This window comes from Labrus mixtus, chromosome 8 (assembly GCF_963584025.1).
Source record: "Labrus mixtus chromosome 8, fLabMix1.1, whole genome shotgun sequence".
NCBI lineage: Eukaryota > Metazoa > Chordata > Actinopteri > Labriformes > Labridae > Labrus > Labrus mixtus.
In genome coordinates this window covers 14,359,105-14,381,594 of record NC_083619.1, presented here as the reverse complement: position 1 = coordinate 14,381,594, position 22,490 = coordinate 14,359,105, and the positions used below count along the sequence as shown (strand labels likewise).

The window sequence follows — 22,490 nt, the reverse complement described above, 5'->3', positions numbered from 1 at the left end:
AAATCCTTTAGTGTTTGAAACCCCGACATATCAATTGGAAATATGTCAAAAGTAACGTTCAGGCTCAGAATATTTTAGCCTCCATCCAGACATCTTTATTTAGGTTTCCTTCTCCTTTATAACATTTGGATTTCTCATGTCTGAGCCCATGCATAAGATAACACAATAAATAACCCCTTGGATTGCTTTGTAGCTAACTATATGGGGATTCAGAATGTGCAAACGTACCAAACTAGCTTCACATTTATCTGCAGATACGGTATTATTAAACTTACAAAAATTAGCTTTTATCTAAACTAAAATTAGAATTTGACTTGAAAAAGCCTCTGAATTATCTAAGTTTGGTGGTTTTTGCCATCATTATTTGTTCCTTTCATCTCTGTGGTACAACAGTGAAGGAATTCCTATTAACGTTAAATTTATATTGAAGCCTCATCAATGCTGACTCACGCTATGTTCCATTTGATCTCGGAAGTCAGAAATTCCGAGTTGTTGGTCTGATACGTCATCAGGAACGCCCCCTGAGGTCGGAATTCCTACTCGGCAACTCGGAGAAGCTTCAGTAGCCCGAGTTCAGATCCAATATGGCTACTACGTGCATCGACATTTTTTGTGTAATTAAATCAATCACACTGATAGTATCGTGCAAGTTGTCATGTTATTTTTGTTATTTTTGGTCAGAAACTATCACGTAGTATGTTGTTATTGTCTGGTATTAGCAAACAAAACAAAGGTAACCCCGGAGGAGTCCATGTTGCTTTTCCGACTTGCAACTGGAACGAAGTAAAATGTGACGTCATTCTCATTTCCAAGATCCGAGTTCTGAGGTAAATGGATCGCAGCATAAGTCCCACTCCAGTCACTCAAACATCAACTGCTACTCTACTCAATAACTCACTGGTTCACTCACTCACTGGTTCACTCACTCACTCACTGGTTCACTCACTCACTCACTCACTCACTCACTCACTCACTGGTTCACTCACTCACTCACTGGTTCACTCACTCACTCACTCACTGGTTCACTGGTTCACTCACTCACTCACTCACTCACTCACTCACTGGTTCACTCACTCACTCACTGGTTCACTCACTCACTCACTCACTGGTTCACTCACTCACTCACTCACTCACTCACTCACTGGTTCACTCACTCACTCACTCACTCACTCACTGGTTCACTCACTCACTCACTCACTCACTGGTTCACTCACTCACTGGTTCACTCACTCACTCACTGGTTCACTGGTTCACTCACTCACTCACTCACTCACTGGTTCACTCACTCACTCACTCACTGGTTCACTGGTTCACTCACTCACTCACTCACTCACTCACTCACTCACTGGTTCACTCACTCACTCACTCACTCACTCACTGGTTCACTCACTCACTCACTGGTTCACTCACTCACTCACTCACTCACTCACTCACTGGTTCACTCACTCACTCACTGGTTCACTCACTCACTCACTCACTCACTGGTTCACTCACTCACTCACTCACTCACTGGTTCACTCACTGGTTCACTCACTCACTCACTCACTGGTTCACTCACTCACTGGTTCACTCACTCACTCAGTCACTCACTCACTCACTGGTTCACTCACTGGTTCACTCACTCACTGGTTCACTCACTCACTCACTCACTCACTCACTGGTTCACTCACTGGTTCACTCACTGGTTCACTCACTGGTTCACTCACTCACTCACTCACTCACTCACTCACTCACTGGTTCACTCACTCACTCACTGGTTCACTCACTCACTCACTGGTTTGCTGAACGGAGCCTCTTCTCTCCTATAAAGGTTGTTTTCCTCGGGGAAGACTGTGTTCACTGTCTCCCTCACTGGACTGAAGCCACACACAGTCCATCTCTCTACAACTGCTTTGTTGACAGAGAGTGTCTGTTAATTGTTTTATTTATTGAATGGCTTTGCTGGCACTTGAATGGATGCGCTCTTTCAGCGATACTTTCTGTTGCTTGTAAGTCAGAGTGAGATCAAGTTTGAGTGCTGGAGGAGTGCTTCTAGTGGCTCGATGTAGGGGCTTAATATCCACATGTTTCCTTTTATGACAGAATGATAATCAGGTGGACAAACTTCAGGTAAATACATCGGAAAGTAAATATTATATTTAACACTCCCACTCAGGTGTTCTTAATTAGCTGAGAGTGCAAAGTGAAAACACCTGTGTGGGTGCCTAAATCTTCAACTGAACTCTGCTGAGGTTAAAGGTGTTTGAAAGACTTCCATTGTGCAGTTATGTTTCTTTCGACTCCCATGGTGTTTGTGTTGAAGTGAACAAATATATTTAACACATTCCTAAAAACAGTTGAATTCGGTTCACTGAGAGATATTTCTGCTGTGTGTTTTAGACAACTCTAAACTCAAAATTTCTGGACCCCTAATAGAAGAAGTGCTTGCAGGGTGGGCGGTAAACTTTAACTTCTTAAAATATATTTAATAAGCAAGTCAGGACCAGTGTTAACCAGAGCTCTTGTTGTTTTTTGTTCCTTTCAGTTCTGTTTTTGTTAAAAGTCTGTCTAGCTGGAGCTTTAAGAGCCTGACTATGCAGGTTTGTATCAGACCTTTTATTTGTTTTAATTAACTGTTGTTAGCAGCAGTTAATTTACAAGAAACTTCACACACCAACAAACCGCTATTGTGCATCTGTGAAAAAACATACACACAGAAACATCCACGTCCAGCGGTGTGTAAAGTCAAAGAGAGGACTGATTTCATTTCACCCGCTCTGTTAACCTCTTCCTCCAAACATTGTATCCCACACTTCCAGCCTCTCTCTCTATCTCATCACTTCTTTAATTTGGATCCAGTTCCTCTCTTCCCTCCCTCACATTAAGTACAGTCACACTACACTGGGCTCGAACCCATCACTCGTTCCCCAGGGTGCGCAGCGCTGACTGCCTGACTGTGAAGGCTCAAACACTTGCCTGGTGTTCTGCCGTATAATGAGACAGAAGAAGCGCAGTAAAAGAACAGTTTCGTGATCTAGTTTTTTAATGAGTGTCTGCTTGGTGCTATGCTACGAGCTGCTTTATGATGTTGGCAGTTTTTCTGAAAGGTTTCTATTTCTGCACATCTGGAAAGAGATGAAAGATAATCCCAGTGTTGGGTAAACTCAAGGATCTGGTGGAGGTGGTCAACGTATTCTCTCATGACTCTACGTTTCAGTTCAAATTGCACTCGCCTTTAACCTTTAAAGGACCACACCTGGTTCTCTAAATGTTGTAGATTATTTGGATCAAACAAATATTAACATTACTGCTAAAGTGTTGCCAAAGGTTAAGGTTGAATGTATTGCTGCATTATCATGCTTCTCAAATGGCACCCTACCATTCAATGAGATGCGCCTTGGCAAAAGACAAACACTCACTCGTTGAATGTACTCACTACAGTTCTGCTCTGTTGGTCGTTTAGCAGCTTAAGCAGTCAAGGTGAACGACTTAAGGACCTTCCTGAGAAACCTATAAACTCAAGAAATGGGCCGCCTACATTTTCTCCCTTTGCTTACTGGGATTTATCCTGCAGGTATATTCAGCACACCTGCTGAAAATCTACTTCTCTTACTTTAAGCCAACACTGTGCTTTAGATTCTTGATTTCTATCATCTTAGTTATTTCAACCTGGAAAGAGAAAAACACTAAGAAGTAGTCCTTGCACTCATGATTGACACCTGCCACGTTATAAGATTTACAGTCTGCCATCGAGCACTAATAAGCCCAGAAGGGACTCCATGCCGACCAATGAAAAGCTTGAAGTCTTCAGCCTCTGACACTAATTGCTCCTCCTGTCTTGTTACACCAATATACACAGCTGCTGGTCTTGACAAATACTGTTACAGGCTGTAAGTCTCAGGCTATAAGAGAAGATGCTGATGGCATGACTGGCTGCAGTAACAAATCTGATGTGGGTAAATGTGTGTATGTTAATCTCCTTGCTCCTCATTTTTTTTTTTAAATGAAGTATATGTTGCTTTGATCCCATTGGGTTTTGAGTGTTATTCTCTCAAATAATGCAACACATTGCCATCCAAACAACTTACATAATCTTACTTTTAAATAGATGAACTTCTGTCAGGGTCCTTTCTCTTAACAGGATGTGGTGGAAACAGATTAAAGTACAGTAGCTGTGAGAAATGGAGGAGGTGACAAGAATTAGGTTTACTTTAGGGCCAAACAACTCGGGCTGCAGTTCCATGTTTCGTATTTCAATAGCACAAGTAGAGGAGCAGGCTTGGTTCTTTGCACCCAAACTTTAAGAATAAACTGAGCAGAAGTTGTTTCGATTTTTTTTTTTTTATCAGGTTGTCATGGAAACAGGCCTGCCCACGTTTGCTGCAGTCCTGTATTTTTTTTTATTGAAGTGTTTTCTACCTCTAATTCTCTCAACAGTTACTCAGTCAATTAGTGTTACAGTTATTCAGCAAAACTTGCATCAAACAAAGTGATGCTAACTACAGGCTCTATAATGTGAAGCTCAAAAGTTCCACCAACTGTGAACCAATGAAGGACACAGTACATGTAGCAGTGTCCTCTAGCCAAGCATGACAAATTGACCTGTTACAGTTATTACTTGAACACACTCCAGCTTCAGTGTTTTACCCCAACAGGCTCATTGGTAGCAGTACACTACCTGTCTTTACTCCCCAATGGGAAACTATGAAAGTTAAAGACAATAACTTGCTGTACTGATGAGTAATTGTGCCTCATCGTAGTGCTAAAATTTGAATTTGAATTGTTGAAGACTGCAAGGGAAGGCAAAGAAGAGAAACCATCCTTGTGGGATTCCCATGTGTTGTGACCTGTCGGGAAAGTCTTTCTCGGCATGTGGGCTGAATGCTGAGCCAGGAATGATTGCTGACACATTTGAATTCTAATCAAATAACACATAAGGGTCTACTACAGCCCACTACATTTTTTAATTCAACTCTCAATCATTCTTAGTCATCGAACAGTCTGTTTTCACTGCAGGAACGTTTCCGGAATCATGTGTCTCTGGCTAGTTCCTGGTGATGATGATGGTCATTGGTCAGAAATGTCTTTTCATGTTATAAGCGATTGATGTCGTTTTAAAAGAGAGCTATCATTGTGTTATAGCTTCTACAGAAGTTTCATGTTCATGTTGACATTTTTTTTGGCTTAAGTTTTTGAGGCTTCCCCTGCTCCAGCGGCCCAGTTAAGACTATGTTAGTGTGCTGGAACCTCCGACGGGCTGTCCTGTCCCCCTTCTCTGTCCCGTAGGGGACCCCTCAGTAGCCAGACACACTGGCCCATTTAACTTCTTTTTCTGCCTCCCGCCTTCTCGCCTTCTCGCCTTCTCTCTCTGTGGCTCCCTCAGTCTCCTGCTGCTGCCAAACTCTCTATCTCTGTCTACTTTAAAGAACTAAGAACAATACTTTTACTGTCTCGGCTCTCGACTAAACCCTGACATCATTCTGTTGATTGACTTTTTCATTTCTGTCCGTGTAATGTATAATGCATTAGCCACTTGCAGCTAAAACATCACATACAGTAGCTAATCATACCTGCTGTGTTGTTACCTCTTAGTGTTGCAAATGGAGGATTGCAACACAATAAACTAATTACCGAGTAGCTGCTGATGTAAGTCTACCCACAAGAACTTAATGGATAATTACAAAGAAGTGCGAGTAAGGGCTTGACAAGTGTAATAAGTGTCCTGGGTTGTACAAGGTAGCATCAGATTAAAACACGGAGAAAACCGGAGGAGCAGAGGGAGCGAGATAAAGCAAGCCAAAAAGAGGGGAACACCCTCCCTCCCTTTACTCCTCCTGCTTCTCAGCCAAACGTGTCACTGTACCAGCCGCTCATGTTTCGCTCCAGTTTGTGTGGCTCTTATTCCTCTGAGTGTTAGCAGCTCTGTAAACTGTTCTGAGGGGAAGATGAGATTTTTAATTACACATTCGCTGACTCTGTGCCTTTCCATCCAAAGTTTTTTTTCTCAGAGCCTGCATCATTTTTTCATCATACTGCACCAAAATAGCCAGCAGTGCTTGATCATTTTTTGAATATTTGACTTCAGTGAAATGCTGATTTGTTTCTGTTCGGGCTACAGAGCAGTGACCATGGGTAAGGCAAGTTTTTCACAAAATGAAAGACAACCAAATAGTCACACACACACACACACACACACACACACACACAACTTGGAAATGTTGACATGAAAGTTAGCTGTGAGCATGACAGTGGGCGGATGTTGGAGTCTGAAGTGTGTCTCTGTCTTTCTCCGCCGGTGTGAAAAGTAGTTCAGTAATCAAAGCAAGCCTCTCTCCGGTCCCCAATGGAAGGGGAGAAGGCAGAAAAGGGTGAGGAGGCAGCAAGAGGGAATGGATGCGATAAGGCGAGATAAAAGCCAGAGGTGGTTATTTTTGATGAAAGGGAAGAAAAGGAGGTTTTAATTTTAGCTTGGCGTGCCAAATCGCCATGAGGGGTGGGGGGGGGGGGGGGGGGGGGGGGGTGGATGTGGCTGCTCGGTTGGACAGGGATCCACGGACACAGGGGACACACACCAGCACTGACATTGCATCTCAGAGCGCGGGTACACTGCTGAGATTCCCCTGAAGACAAGAGTTTTCCTCATTTTGAGCTTGAGCTTTCAGGCTCTTTGTTAACGCATCAGCAGTGACCCATTTCAGAGGTTCATGTAGAGTCAAGATACGTATGAGTTCTCTTTCTTTGTTGAACTCCTGCTTTCACCTAAAGTCAGCGCACTAATTAGACAATAAAAGATTTCCTGACACGCACTTGTGCTTGTCGAGTTTTAAATCCCAGAGAAATGTTGCCTATTTCCCCTGCAAACATTCAGCACAGTTTGGTGTTGTTAAGAGTTTTTTTTCTGCTGCTTGTTATCCCAAACTTTCTGGCGTTCTCCTCGCCTAATGAAGGCATGAGTTGAACTCCTGTGCCGCATGGTGTGTTTGTTTTGACAGGTGTCCCATTCTGACCTACATACATTACCCTGACCAGCGCTAAACCCTGTCTCCATGACAACAGGAGGCGTGAGGGAGGGATGCGCCCACTTGAAAAGGCAGGATGTTGTTGTCTTCCTACTGTAGCGCGAGCCTCCGCAAACCCACACAGCATGCACTCAGATATTCTTATCGGAGCAGAAATTCAAGAAAGTATCGAACCAAGACATCTCAATTTTGCAGCAGCTTTTTCTGAATGTTCACCCAAACACAAGGCATGAGTGGATAGACATGTAGAGCAAAGGAGGGAAGGTCTCTGATGTATAATTTATCTGTGCAGTCGGTGGGCGGACAACGTGGGGTGTGAGGAGAGAGGAGGAGAGGAGAGTGGCTGAGAGGAAATTTGGGGGAGGAAAGGTGGGCGGGCAGGGAGTCGGAGGGAATCCATCTCTCTCACGTTTTTCCTCTTTATCCATCACTGGGGCTGTAAGTTAGGAAAAAAGGGGTCTGTATAAGTTAATTTGTGATGCCTTTTATGCATGTTTATTGCGCATGGAGCAATAACAGTCGGGGAAAAATTTGATTTGATTTTTATCTGAATTAAGTTTGAGTATGGGTTATTGACTTTCTGTCAAATTCACAAGGGGACACAACCTCGAGGATGACACTTTGCTCGTGCAGCGCCATCCCACTCGCTCCGACAAAATTTACACTTCTACATGCATTCTGTCAAGCTTCTCAAGGCAGATGGAGCCTTATAGCATTAACACTTCCAGGCCCTGAGGGGAGTCGTTTGTGGATAACAGAGGAAGAAGTGGTGGATGAAATAAGGACGGAGGGATGAGGGCAACTGAAGATGCAGAAGAGCAGATCTGCCTTGTTAGTAGAGCGGCATAGAGACCTCATTCTCTCTCCCCCCCCCTCCTTTTCTCCCCTCCATGTTCCTCTCACCCACTCCTTTGCTTTCTTTTTTTTTTTTTTATCTCCCCAAGACATTTCCACGTTTTTTGCCATTCACATGCCTGGCTGCAGGCTTGGGGTGAGGTGAAATGTAAAAGAGGAGGGTGATTTTCAAATTCACATTCCTTCAGGGAGGGGAGGGGAGGAGAGGAGAGGGGAGGCGGGGTGAGAGCAGGGGAGGTCTGCATGAGACTAGTAAACAACCACAGTGAAGATGGGAGGGAATTTATAAAGTATTATCTGAAATATGACCTACATAAAGAGTACACCACCTCCCTGCTTTTCTCTCTGTCCCAGTTCGAGTATGCATTCATTTGTGCGTGTTAAGTTTGTGCGCTTTGTGCCTGCGTGGGGCATTGTTTGTTTCCAGTATTTTTTGAGGAAGGCTGTAGGATGTGATCCATAAAAGTCTGCTGACCACAGATAGCACCCTGTTGTTGTTTCTACCCACTGATCAGCTCTGCATCACACACGGTCAGGTGGGTGCACAAACACACAAACCCACACGGACGATACACCTCTGCATGCCGCACATTTCAGCCTCCATCGTGGCCTCAGAACAAACAATAAATGAGTTTCATGTGGAAAGCCACTGTGTTTTGTTTTAAAATCGGGGATTTTGGGTTTAAATTCAGCTGACATTCACAGGGTCATAAACTCTTATTGTTCGTGGATTTAGACGCAAAGCAGATTAGTTAGCAGACTCTCATCAGTCATCAGTCACACTTCCTCTTCTTCATGACTCCCATAATATAAACAAGTGATTGGAAATCAATTTAAATAGACTGGCTTCACTGTCCATCTTGATAACAGCAATACATCCTACATTTTTGCTTCTTCATCCTTTAGTTATTCATATGAGGCTGATTTACTTTTCCATAGGTCAACTTGGCAGAACATTGCTTAAAAGTTTTCATACAGAAAGATTTAAATGGTAGGTTGCTGCTGTTGTTGTTCTGTCAGGGTATCCAGAGGTTTCCAAGATGTTGTTCTTCATAGTGACACCTTACAGGGGATAAGACAAGAAATGATCACATCCAAAGCTGAATTTTGTTACAGTCACCTCACAATTGTCAAGCTTTACCATTATTATTATGATTTTGGTGGGGGGGCTTTAAATGTCTTTATTTGATAGCACAGTGATAGAGTGGGAAACCAGGGAGAGAGTGGAGAATGACATGCGAGTATGATAGCCTTCAAACCTGTGGTGTTAGGCCATCGGCGCCCCAGATTATACCAATTTAATCTTCAAATTGAATCATGGCTTAAAGTTTTGTCTTATCTAGTTATTATTTTATTTTATTGAATCCTAATTTGTTTGTCTGTTTAATATGAGGTCATATGTGTAGCTCCTGTAGGCCATTTGGCCTGTGATTGATGTCCTGGAGTCGTTTCAGATGGTCCCACTTAATCCTCAGGTGAGCATGCGGAACGCTCCTGTGATGAACTTTCAGTTTGTGCCTTTTTTTTTCCCCCTGTGGAGAAAGCGTTCGCAGATTTTGTCCTGTGCTCGTGCAAGTAGTGTTTTTTTTTACAAACAACCTCGTCCTGCTTTCTTTAAAAGTCAAAAGTCTCACTCATCGACGCCCTTTGCTGTGAAAAATGTACCCAAGAAAAGGCTGTTCCAGCAGGGTGCTCCGTATGGCACCCAATCCATGAGAGTGGCTTCAGGCATTCATTGTGACACACAGAAATAATCAGTCTTGTTTGTAGATCATAAAGAGTGTCCCTTTCTGTAACCAGCTAATAACTACTCACACGAGACTTAAGCACAAGTAGGCTTTGTATCCTTATTTCAGCATTTAAGGACATCTCATGGTATTCAACAGCAAATAGAGTTGAGGGTGTGTCAAAGTAAAGATGAAGGCTATAAGGAATGGTTTGAAGCTCAAGATAAAAAGCCAGCAAGTGGCCTTATTTTGGGATCTAAGATGTTAAACATTTCAGTTTTCTGAGACGATCTAGTGAACATGTGGACTGCAGTCACAAGTCTTCTGTAGACATTTATTGATGCAGGAGAACTGAAACAGATGAGTGCGAGTCTGAAACATACCTTTTATGTTTATCTCATGTACAGTACCTTTTAAGCAAACCTCTTCTTACAGAGGAGCTAATGGAGGGAACAGTGTGAGTACTACTATTTGGTCCGTTAAGGACGAGAAGACAAAGCAGTGAAAAAGAGATATTAAGGATTATCACCTGGAAAAGACAGCCTACGGAGAAATGTCATTGTCCTTGGATGGACAGCTGATCTTCTCTCTGAGTGATGCAGAAAGGTCAGACAGGGACTTGGACTGAAATATACAGAGTAAATATTTCAAAGATTTAATCAGGTGTATTTGTTCATCCCAATAAAAAGACTGTTCGGGGCATGTGTACCAAACTCATTCTTAATAGGTTGATAGCAAACGGCTACTTATGTCCTGTTGAGGCACTAAATAGTTGATGAAATGAAGATATATTTGGAATTAATATATAATGTTTTTCTTTAGCTCGATTTTAAACCCAAGAAAATGCAGCATCAGCTCGCCATATCATATCATTGCAGATTGTCAAAAAGTTACATTTAAGGAGACCAAGAGACTAATGGCAGCATGTTAACACTACTACTCAGCTTTTCTGGGGAGTAAAATTCCTATAAATTAAAACTGTAGTATATTGGCTGTGAGTTATTTAAAACCTTGTGACTTCCACAAATTAAAGATTGAGCTGAGCTAGCCTTGTCATGTATATTTCAAGCGATTACCTGGCTTTCATTTTTGTACCCAGAAGATCGTCTTTTTCCAAATAATAACCTTCTCTTAAAAGTAGAGACGGTGCCTGTCTCGAGCACCCAGACTGGATAATGGTTCCAATGTCTTGGAGCCTAATGGTTTAAGGTTCTTTCAAGAGTCTCTGGAGATAAGGAATCAAAGTAAAAGACACAAATTGAATTTTAACCTGATGTTGCTGGAGAAAAAAAGTTATAGGATTTACACATTTTTTGCAATTCATCCTCAGGGAATCATAAAATTGTTCACCAAATATAAGAACAATCAAGAGCAAATCAATAAAAATATGACACTTATTATATACAAAGACAAAATAACTAATTTCTATATAATTTATTAAATCTTAAATTTATTAAATCTTTATTAAAATTTAAGAATCTTTTAAATCAGGATTATTTGTACATATCTTGGTACCAGCCCATTGACTACTTCAAATATAATGGGATAAGATAAAACTTTGAACCTGCTGGTGTGGCTGTATGAAACAGCGAGGATTATTAGGATACATGGTCTGGGCTTCAGTGTCACCTGTATCAGATATCATTGAAGAACATTGAATTACTGTCAAGGAGTTTCACTAAAATACAAAAATGTCTACCTACTGGTTGTGCAAGATTTAAAGGTCCCATATTATGCCTTTTCTGGTTTTATATGTCCTTTAGTGTGTTTTCCAAGTGTCCTGTGCATGTTTAGGCACATCTATGTGCAAAAATTCAAAGTCCACAGAAACGCGACTTCTCCTGCGTCCTCCTGTTAGCTGCAGCATTAGCCGCATGTAACGCTCCGTTCTAGCCCCCCTCGAAAAAAATGTGTCTGTGCGCCGTCATTGTCAGTGTGAGATCACTGATCTAAGTCCATTGGCTCGTTGTGGCAAGCCCTGCAGCTCATGTTGAAATTTCCGAAACGCGTGCTGAGCAACTGACCAATAACGACAGAGCGGATCGGCAGACCAATCAGAGCAGACTTGTGTGGGCAGTGTGGGCTCAGCAGAGTGTAGCTGACGGACTCAGAGCGTAGAGGGAGCAAGGAGGAGCAGTACATGAAAACAGACACTTTTTACGGACTTTATCTATTGTGAACGTACAAAAGTAGGTACATAGATTAAATATACGAACCCCAAAAAGGGTATAATATGGGCTCTTTAAGGTCAGCAAACCAACAACGTCTCTAGAATTCATCTGCTTGGGAATATAAAATGAAAATTTCAACGCAGCACAATTGGTAAAAAACAAACAAAACCTGACTCCTCTGATCCCCAGTAGAGAGAAATTTGGGCGTGACAAGTTTCTCTTTAAGAATCAATGGTATCAACCGTAATGGACAACTGAATGATTAATAACAGAAATATCCTCAAACCTCTTGAAACAGAAGTGGGCCTACCTGGAATTCCTAGAGGGGGATCTTGACTCTTGATCTCATATTACCTCTTTGTTTCACTCCGCTCAAGACAGGTCGGGTCACTTAGATGTGAGCCTCCGCGACCACACTGAATAATTTAGCAGAGGCCATGTTGTGTGTGTGTGTGTGTGTGTGTGTGTGTGTGTGTGTGTGTGTGTGTGTGTGTGTGTGTGTGTGTGTGTGTGTGTGTGTGTGTGTGTGTGTGTGTGTGTGTGTGTGTGTGTGTGTGTGTGTGTGTGTGTGTGTGTGTGTGTGTGTGTGTGTGTGTGTGTGTGTGTGTGTGTGTGTGTGTGTGTGTGTGTGCGCGCGTTTCTGTCTGGGTGTGTGACTCAGGGAACCATGTTGTGTTTGTTGAGGAATAGAACCCGTTCACTGTGAGTGTGTGAAGGTGGTGCTAACAGAGAGGTTTCCTCTGTCCTCTTCGAGAAGCCCCATGGCCCACTTAGGATCAGTTTACTGATGTCTGACTGAGAGGGGGCGGACTGAACACTGACTCAGTGTTTTGGGGATGTTGTTTCATCACTCCAGTGTTTGGGTGTCACAGCCAGCCAGCTCTCACACACCTGTTGACTAAGATAAGAGGCTGCACGTGTCATTTCTGGATTTGTCACAGCTTATTTGGAGCACAAATCTGAAACAGACCTGCCACTGTTGATCCTTTATCATAATTATTCCACCGTTCTGATGCGTGGGTTGATCATTTACATAGTACCAGAGACATTGTCGTAGTGCTCGAGTTTATTCACACACAGCAATTATAATTATGATTCACCACCCTCAGTGCATCATCCTCCTCCCCAAAAGGAATTTCTGCATTTGCCTGATTGTGAGAAACTCGGGCAATCATGTATCCTCCAAACACATTAAGTGGAACTGGGTGATGTGATGTATGTCAGTATGTTTGAAATCTTGTAAACATGAGTGAACTTCCTGTTCAAACTGTCCTCCACCTGCCGACTTATCTGACAGGCAGACGTAGTCCTACTTGAGGTGTTTGCTATAGCTCAGTGTCCTCTTGAATAACAATGACGTCAGTCCCCCAGTTCAGCAGTGACACAAGGCTCTGGCATTACACTGCACAGGTACAGAGGGTGCACCTATACATCTCAATGTCATGAATAATGGCTGAGGTTGTGAAGTCAGGATGGTGCACTTTGTTTCACCGGGTTATTTTTTCACAAAAGCCTCTGGAGGGCTCCACCTGAAATGTACTTTGACTCTTCTTCCTGGTTTCTGAAGTAGTTCTAAGGACAATGTCATAATGCATTTTGTCTCTCAGAAAAAGGGATATGAAGTTGTCTACTTTTGTCATTAGTCTTAAACCGCATTTATTTCTGGCACTGACAAAAATAAGAACCCTTTCGTATGTTCAATTCAATTCAATTCAAAAAGCTTTATTTGTCCCCGGGGGGCAATTCAAAGGCACACAGAACAGTAAATTAACAACAGTGCAAGTAGACGAAAACATTTTAACCTAAATATAAAGTGTCAATTTAAATACAACTTAAAGCTTAAACTTAACTTAAAAATACAAAATATAAAAGAGTAGATATAAGTGGACAGTGATCGGACTAACAGATGTAAACAGATGTAACCAGAACTATGTGCAGTAGTGACCAGATGTAAACAGAACTATGTGCAGTAAACGAGAAATAAATATATATATACAGAGCTATGTGCAAGTATGTGAATAGGTCAGTTACTGTAGTTGAACTACAGTTAAACAGAATAAACCCTAGTATCTGCAGAGTGTATTAGCATCTTTAATATATGTTTTCTGTATATTAAAGTCTTATTCAGTCCAGCAATTTTCAGCAGAAAAAGCTTCATAAGCAACCTTACTCAACCTGCACAGTAGCATCGGGCAGACAGACGGATTTGTTGGAGAATGTAATATTTGTAAACCCATAATTTGACCACAAGTCAAAGTTAAACCAAGGCTGCCAGCTTTGAGGACCATAGTCTCTGTACATGGGGCGCGGTAACTACCCTCTAGCTCATCAGCGCCCCTCACTGTGGTATTTCTGGTTCTTTCTTTCTTTTTTCACATTAGGAGGTCAATATCAAGACAAGTAAAGGTTCAGCACTTGATGGTCAGATAAAAGGTAGGGTTAACCTTGTATCTTAATTCAGTCAAGTTAGATGGATAAAGGTAGTACTAATTTTCAAAAGTAAAACCAAAACGACATAAAACATCTGAAGAGCTGTCGTTTATGTCGTTTAGCTGATGTGTCTAACATTTGTTTCTTGCCTCTGGCTAGCATGGTATAACAAGTAAAGCTCACAGTTTTTGAGAGATGGAGTGCAGGAAGGTACACCAGAGGTTCTGCTGTGTCATATGTCTCTTCATAAAAACTGCAATTAAGGAATAAATATGTTGTTTTCTGTGTACAGGACATTCGTTTTGTTAGGAAAAGGCTAAAATATCTGGACCACCTCTTTAAATGTGAAAAATCAAGGTTTAAAAAATAAAATGAAATCCACTATCCTGTAAATGGCCTCTCCGCCATGTTTTGGTTAAGAGCTCCCCCTTGTACATCACTCCACCCTTTTATCTCCTATTTCTGTGCATTGAATTACTCATTTTATCCCATATTCAGAGACCCCTCCACCCTAGCTCTCGCTTTTGCTCCATGTCACAGAAGAGAGTGAATAATTCATGTCTGGGCTGCTTGCTGGTGGAGTTGAATCATGTGAGCCGAGCAGCATACACGTGCTCGTCTCAAGAGCGACTCCTCTCTCCAAAGAAGTCGAGACAGCATCGGCGGGAGCCACTGTGCTCCTCCACAGCTCACTTTAGAGACCACCACTACTACTCCACCCTGGATACATGACAGGATCATCCCCGCTTTCTGACAGCCACACGTGAGCTCTGCCTTCAAAGGCCAGGCATGGAGCATCCCCATGGAGAGACCATGTATGAGCCTCTCACTCTATATTTATACACTGCGTCTACAGTGTGCGACGTTCGAGTGTCATAATTATCTCATAAATGATGTCTCTCGAACTGATTTGACATGTTTATATCAGGAAATCATTCACTTGGAGCAGTAAATGTCCATGTGGTGTTGACTGCTCTGTTAAATTGAAACACAAACCGTCGAACAGGAGGGTCACCTACTCGCTGTCTCCAGGTCTTCATCAGTACATGAGTTTACTCAATTGTGATACCTCACTAGTCCTTACCTGTTGAAAGGATTGTTTAACTTTAGAGATTATACATGATGTTCTTTATATTTTTGAAGAGTCTCAGGTAAGTCTTAACTGTTAGAAGCGAAGTTCTTCCCATTTTTGTGTCCTTGGGCAAGACACTTAACCCTGAATTGCTCTCGCTGTTTCGTCGGCGGCCTATGAATGTTCATGAACGGGATTAGTTACTTCTGATGGTCACTTTCCATAGCGACCTCTGCCATCAGTGTGAATGGTTGTGAATGAGTAGATGTGCCGAGAAAAAGAGCTTTGAGTAGTCAGAAGACTAGAAAAGTGCTATTCAAGCTGAAGTCCATTGACTATTTACCATTTAACTTTTCTGTCCATGGATTTAATAACAGCTTTATCTGGTTATTATAACAACAAAGCATCATATAGTAACATAATGTATTACATTATAGCTCCATATTTACCAGCTTCATAAGGATGTACACAGTATGAATCAGTTCAAATATAATCCAGTGATTTATATATTTATATCAGTCTGAAATAGTCCACTCTGCAACAACAGATAGGCAACCTTTAGTTATGGTACTGTACGGTTTTGTAACCTTGCCAACAGCGTCTGTCTTTGTTTCGTATTTTCAAAGTGTACTTCTAAATACTAGCTTATGTTAGCCTTAAGCCATAGCTACAGTAGGAACACTGTAAGCTGTAATGTACTGTTCTTTTGAAAGCCTAAAATGGTCAGTCTCTTTGGTTTCTGAGCCACATGTTCTGCATGTCGTCATTATCACAATAATCCGAGGTCTCACCTTTTGTCTGTCTGCTAATGTGCACTTGTAAGTGCAGCATTATTGGCTGCTGACACAATGATTCAAAGAACATCCTTTGTTAGCTCATTTGCTGCAGGCTTTCCTGCAATCGTTTTTTTTTTTTTTTTTTTTTTTTTTTAGCCTTATAGAGTATTTTCAAAGGTTAAAGTGAGGACACAGGTCATTTGTGTTCAAAGCTCCAGAAGTAGCGTGAGACAACAATAACCTCTGAACTAGAAACCTGCAAGCTCAAAATGGCAAGCTCTGAGAACGATTTGGGTTCTTTCATTGTATGGCTTAACGATATGAGAGGCATATGTGCATCAACGTACATTACAACATTGTAAGGACAGTGGTTAACTACGTGTCTCTACATGTTGGCTCATCTCTAACATGTAGACACATGCACAATCTGTAGGCAAATAACAGGGTTTTGGAGTGGGAAGCATTCTGTTTGTTGTATGAGGAGTAGCAGCCTTTCACAGGGATTTGATTATTTGCAGGAAAACAGTCCGTGTGGAGGGCAAAAGAGGTGGAGCACATAGGCCGTAATGAAATCCTGGCTTCCTTCACTATTCAGACATTGATTTTACTTTATGTCTATGAACAGACAACTGTGTGCAAATGTAGCAAACAAAGCTGCTCCTAGATGTCCTCTCTCAGCTCCAACTCCATTCAAACTGCTACTCTGCTCCAAGGCAGCGCACAGGAAAGAAGGAACTCCTTTATCACACACCACTGGCTACACAGGAAGCCCTGAAAAATGATCCATTGCTCCCAAAGGCTGTATCATAGTCAGACAATAGCTGATTGGCTCCTATATTGCATTCATTCTCAATTTATTTGTCACATCTTTTTCTAAAGTAACAGCATGCAACAATAAACTAGATCATCCCCGCACCAGCCGCTTTCAGCTAATAGACTGTCTGTGGTACCGGCAGGCACCACCTCTAGGGCACGATGAGCAAAATGATACCATGATTTTATTAGATTATGCTAATGGTTGCCGAAGAACAAGTTCCCTCCCAACACTATTTTGTCATGGCACTATTGTTTCATCCTGGGCTTAATGCCAAACAGCTTCATTGAAAGTGATTTAAAGATGTACAAACAACCCAATGAGTTAGTTTTCTCCTTAGAGCAGAATGATGTAGGGTCACCAGATTGGGGATTTAAATCTACATCAAGTCAAAGTCTTCAGTGCACACACAACTTTGAAAATAAATAGATACTTAACAGCTGGTTGATGCTCGCTAGTTGTGTTTCAATCTGCTGTGTGCCTGCTATAAAGCAATATGTTGACCTCGTTTACATGTTTGTTGCTTGAAATACTAAAAGTTTGTTGCCCATAGCTCAGTGTTCTGCAGTTTGTGTCCTTTCACTCCCACACACACTTCTGTCTCTGGAGAAACTCCAAGCCTAACTCTGTGCCTCTGCACGCTTGTGTTTGTGTCTATTTGTGTGTGTGTGTGTGTGTATACTCTTGTTTGCCTGAGCTCTGCAGTCCTCTGAAGCTTACTGTGTCCTGATGCACACGTGTTTCTCACTCCAAGCACCAACACACTGTAGTGTTGATGGACCCAGAATAACAATTATTCATATGGAGAGACCCTCATGGTTTTGGTGCCGTCACACTGTGTTATCAGTCCACTTGGCTGAGCAGCCAGCACTGTGGACTTACAGCTTTGCCGCTAACTCTTGGCTAACAGAGAGGCAATGCATGTGCAGGATTGGAAAAATGCCAATTTGAGGGAAATTGATATTTGACAGTGTTCTTCTGTTACATAGGTGAAGTCGCATTGCACGATCTCTTAACAAATAATTCAGTTTTTATAGTTTTTACAACTTTCTTTTTGAGGACTGCATCAAACCTAAAAGTTTTCTTAAAGGAAGTATGAGTTGAAAACAAATTATTTTTGTAGATCTAATTTTCCCTTATGATGCCATTGTAATGTAATTATCACATGTGGATGGCAAAAAACAGTAATACGATAAAGATGGTTGTAAACAAACCCCAAGCTATGTCTTCTAAATGAATTATATCAACCTGGGACTTTGTTTACAATGTATATGATTATCTGAGTCCTCATGCTTGTTCTCCGGAAGGACCTGCAATATCATGTTTACCAAACTGGCAACAAGGCTGGAACCTGAGTAATTCAACCATGTTGTTTTAGCATGTAGGTCCCTTTAAAACCTGCAAGTATCTATACAAAAATAATTGCATTCAATATGTATTTCTGTTTCCTCTGCAATGTTTATATGATGTGAAAATATGAAATGAATCAAATGTGCCTGATCAGCATTTTTGAGTTAATTATTGTGTAAAAGTCCAGCTTTTCATATTCAGTTATCAAACATAGAAAAGATCTCAGTGAAGATTGAAGACACTGTGAAGGAAAGCGGTAGTAGAGGATGTTTGGTACTCATTTCTAATAACGTTCATCTTCTCTGTTTTTGTTTTCCCAGATCAGTCGCTGTTTGAAGCCTGGAGGACGCTTTGTCTCGGTCACCTTTGCCGATCCCTTCTTTAGGAAACGTCTCTATGCTAAAACTGATTATAACTGGTCTATCAAGAAGTACAGTTATGGAGAAGGCCTGGAGTATTTTGTTTATGTTATGACCAAAGGAGAGGAGCTCAGCCCTGAAGATGCCGCTCTGGAGAAAAAGCTACTTGAAGAAAGTAAATCCCAACCTACAAGGGTCTCCACATATCAACATGAGGATGAGGAAGACTTCATGTCTAATATAGACTTGTAGATTAACTCAATTATTTGAATGAATTGTAAATAAAAAACATGTACCCAAAGATTAACAAGTAAGTTTGACCCATGATAAAGGCCCTACAAACGTCTCACCAAAACAACACAGAATTCTTGTATGACCACTACCATCCCTCTAACTTTTATTATTAGCTTTTTTTATACGCTTCACTTTTTTAACAATTGGGTTAGAAATAGACCTTCATGCCAGGAAAAGTTAAAGGTTGCTCAAAGTATTTTCCAATCAAGTCTTTCCCTGTTGGTGATTTGGTGTGGTTCATGTTTTTATTGTATTTTTATACTGTCAGCTTGATTGCCTTCATTATGGACTGATATGAACTCAAGTCAAGAATCATCATTGAACTTTTTCCTCTGTCTATGTTGTAATATTCTGAGGCTGCTTCTATCAGCTTCTGTTCTTGTGCGGTTCATAATTGAATCCTTCATCTTTTATAAAGCAATTTTACATCTCACAGTCTTTAACTGTTCTGTCTTTTCTTCACATCGATTCAACAGTCTGATTCTGCAGTGCAGGACAAGCCTGCAAGTGTTACACATTAGCAAGACAAACTGGCATGTCTAGACACGGTACATAAGAGCAGCACCAGCCTGCATGTAAAATCAGTGTTAAAGCTTATTAATATGTCAGTCATAGTCCCCCCTTCTTTTGGGGACTGCGCCATGCCTGCTTTAGATTCCTGACAAAAGCTGCCAATGCAGATTCACAGTGTTTGACACGAGCTGTCGAGCACGAACACTGGGTGTGTACACACACGATCATTCAAGTGATAGCTCACTCTGCGTGTTATTTGTTGAGGAAACATGAGATGAGTCTCAGGTCCTGTGCTCTCTGCTGCTTAAATATAGACCAGAGAGACAGCGAGGCCTGCAGACAGGCAGGAAGGCTGATGACTGGAGGGTGGTGGGTGGTGTGTGTGGGGGGGGGGGGGGACCACATTGATAAAGTAGAAATCATTTATTTTTAATTCTCCACAGAGATCTAATTACTGCCTATTTTTAAGACTTGAAAAAACGTGAGCAATCTTTCAGAAAGCTCTTCTTTCTTTTTAACGCCTGTGTAACTTGATAAGTCCGTTGTTGTTGACAAAAAAAAAGTTGTGCCCAAGAGAGGTCTTTTAAGTAGATTATCACGTTTATATGAACAGCTTTTCTGTAGGATGGATTCTGTTGTCGCTGCTATTCTTTAGCAGTACAGTAGCTAGCTAGCTAGCCAATTGAGACTTGACTCGTCTTGAGCCCATGACTAGGTTAGTTAAGTTATCACCTGCTTTAAGTTTCAAACTGACCACTTTTAAAATGTTCAGGATGCTGTTTTGATTAGCCTACATGATAACCGGACAACTCTGCCTGCAAAGGAAAGTAGAGCATGCTGGTCGAGACATGGTATTTCAGCTTTTATTCTCTTATCATCATCCCCCTGAACATCATGCTGTTCTACCCTCTTTTCTTCAGTTAGGCTTACTTTTGTCTAACAGCCATTTCTTCCCTGTCAACATTTAAATAGATTGAAATTCTGCAGTCCTCACGTTTGTTTTTTTGCTCTCTTAGCTGGACTGACTGATGTGCAATGGCAGACACCCCAGCAGTTAGATTTAAGTTGACTGGACTTAAGTTACATAACCACAGAGCAGGGCACAGGCCTCATGCAGGAGAGATTTAGTCATCATTTTTCTCTTAAGCGAAACCTTTTTCCGTCTTATGTGCAGTTTTTTTGGTTTCCTCAGCTGCTCACCTGAGTCATCCAGGTGTCTGTCTGAGGCCATGATTTAATATAGTGTGTATTTATGTATGTATGAGATAGCAAGAGCCAGAGTTTTCTCTCCTGCTGCTAATCGTCCTCCATGCTCTGTCGCCCAAGGGCAGCGACAACACTAATGTACTGCATGCATGCTCGATGCCTTTCTAAGTCTGCCTCAGTGTTTCTGTTTCTCTTTTACTCTTAGGCACTCTTCTCTCCACCAGCAGCACCACTGTCCTCTGTGTCTGCATCGATCGGCCCTGAGAGCTGCGTGTGTGGGTGTTATGTGAGGACTTGTGCAAGTCAAAAGGTCAACTGCATAGCCTACTTAACAAACATCTCTGGGTTTTATTTTCCACATTGTGTTACTTTGTATTCACACTGAATCCTGACAGCACATCAACAGTTTTGTACCCCGTTGCTCTTCCTATAGTTTACTTACTGCTAATGCTCTCAAATTGTCCTCCCTGTTTCTTAAAAGGAAACTCTAATTATTCAACCAAGATCCTATGTGTAGTTTTATCAAATAGTTATTAAAATACTTTAGTAACCTAGATAACTTCATACATCCAAGAGTGCAGCAACCTTACCTAAAGCAAGTCCTACAGTCTATGGTCCAACCAGGCAAGAATCTTGAGCAGTAAGACGATATATAAGCTGTAAAGAAACTCCAGGTTAGTCAAACTTAACCCAAACTGCCTGTGGTTAACATCAGTCGATCTGAAAGGAGATTTTGACTGAATAACTTTTGTTTAAAGGAAGAGATGTAAATGTGCAAATATAAGATAGTTTTGTTTTTTCCCAATGAAGACGCCCTGACATGATTTTAGCTAAATGAATAGGCTAGTACTGAACTGGCCCTGATCTATCTTTGCAAAGTTTCCCACACTTTTCCCTTGTTAACATGGACACCAACATATGGATTTGTTAGATTTTATATACTGGACATTTTATATGACTCACAGCACTCGATTTGAAGAGGACATATTATACCCCTTTTCCACCTTTAAAAACAAGTCCCCTGTGAATCAAGCACCAGAGGAGGTTTGTGACCCTGTATAAACCAGCTCTCTCAGAACGCTCCGTTTTGGTGTGTGTGTCTCTTTAAATGCAATGAGCCCCCCCTGCCAGTAGACATCACTCCTCTGTAGCGAGAATAAAAATGGCAGACCTACGCAAAAGTTTTTGCTCTAGGCTGGGGGTGGAGTCCAGGGGAGGGGAGGGGATTGTTTTACCAGAATCCCACTGTGATGTCACAAGGAGAGCAAATTTGAAACAGAGCATTTTTCTCTGTGTTCTAAGACTTATGCAGACGACAAACAAAGGACTGGATGGGTTTATTTCACATTTTGTGGGCCGGTAGACACTCAGGTAACCCAAATACAATATATGTGCTGTAAAAGTGGATTTTTTTTTACAATATGTCCCCTTGAAAGGACAAGGAAAATGTATCATTAATGATGTGAATACATTTGACATAACTCATTTGCAGAAAAATTCTGCAAATTTCAGAGACAAATCAAGGTGAACAAAATTGACAAGAAATCACTACATATTCATTATGAAACCTCGAGCACAACCAGACTGGCTGTTGAACAGCCATCTGCCGAAACTGTGCTGGGCTTGGAAAGCGATGGGGGGAAATGCAGAGAGAAATAAATAGAGACAAACAAAGCAACAATGAATAAAACAGATTGATAGCTACAGCACCAGTAATAATGGCAAAGTATTAGCTGGAACAACAATGTATGATAATAGACTTACCATTCTAATATTAACATTAGCAACTATAATGACTATGGAACTTGGAGGACTGATCATTTTAATTACAGAAGTTGAAGCATAGGGAGCAGCTCTAAGATTCACATTAACATTTATTATAATGATATTAGATTTAAGGCTGATATTAAGAGTTAGTAGCACTT

The 22,490-nt window shown here is 41.4% G+C and overlaps 1 protein-coding gene across 2 annotated transcripts in view; it reads left to right on the top strand.

Annotated features, from left to right (window-relative positions):
• ece2a (endothelin converting enzyme 2a) overlaps nt 1–19,284 on the top strand; it is an 86,304-nt gene extending 67,020 nt beyond the window's left edge. For both annotated transcript variants that reach the window (XM_061044554.1, XM_061044555.1), the window contains exon 4: nt 18,514–19,284. In XM_061044554.1, the coding sequence (XP_060900537.1) occupies nt 18,514–18,804 (291 nt within the window). In that variant the 3' untranslated portion in view covers nt 18,805–19,284. The remainder of the gene's footprint in view (nt 1–18,513) is intronic.
• Nucleotides 19,285–22,490: the final 3,206 nt, after the last annotated feature.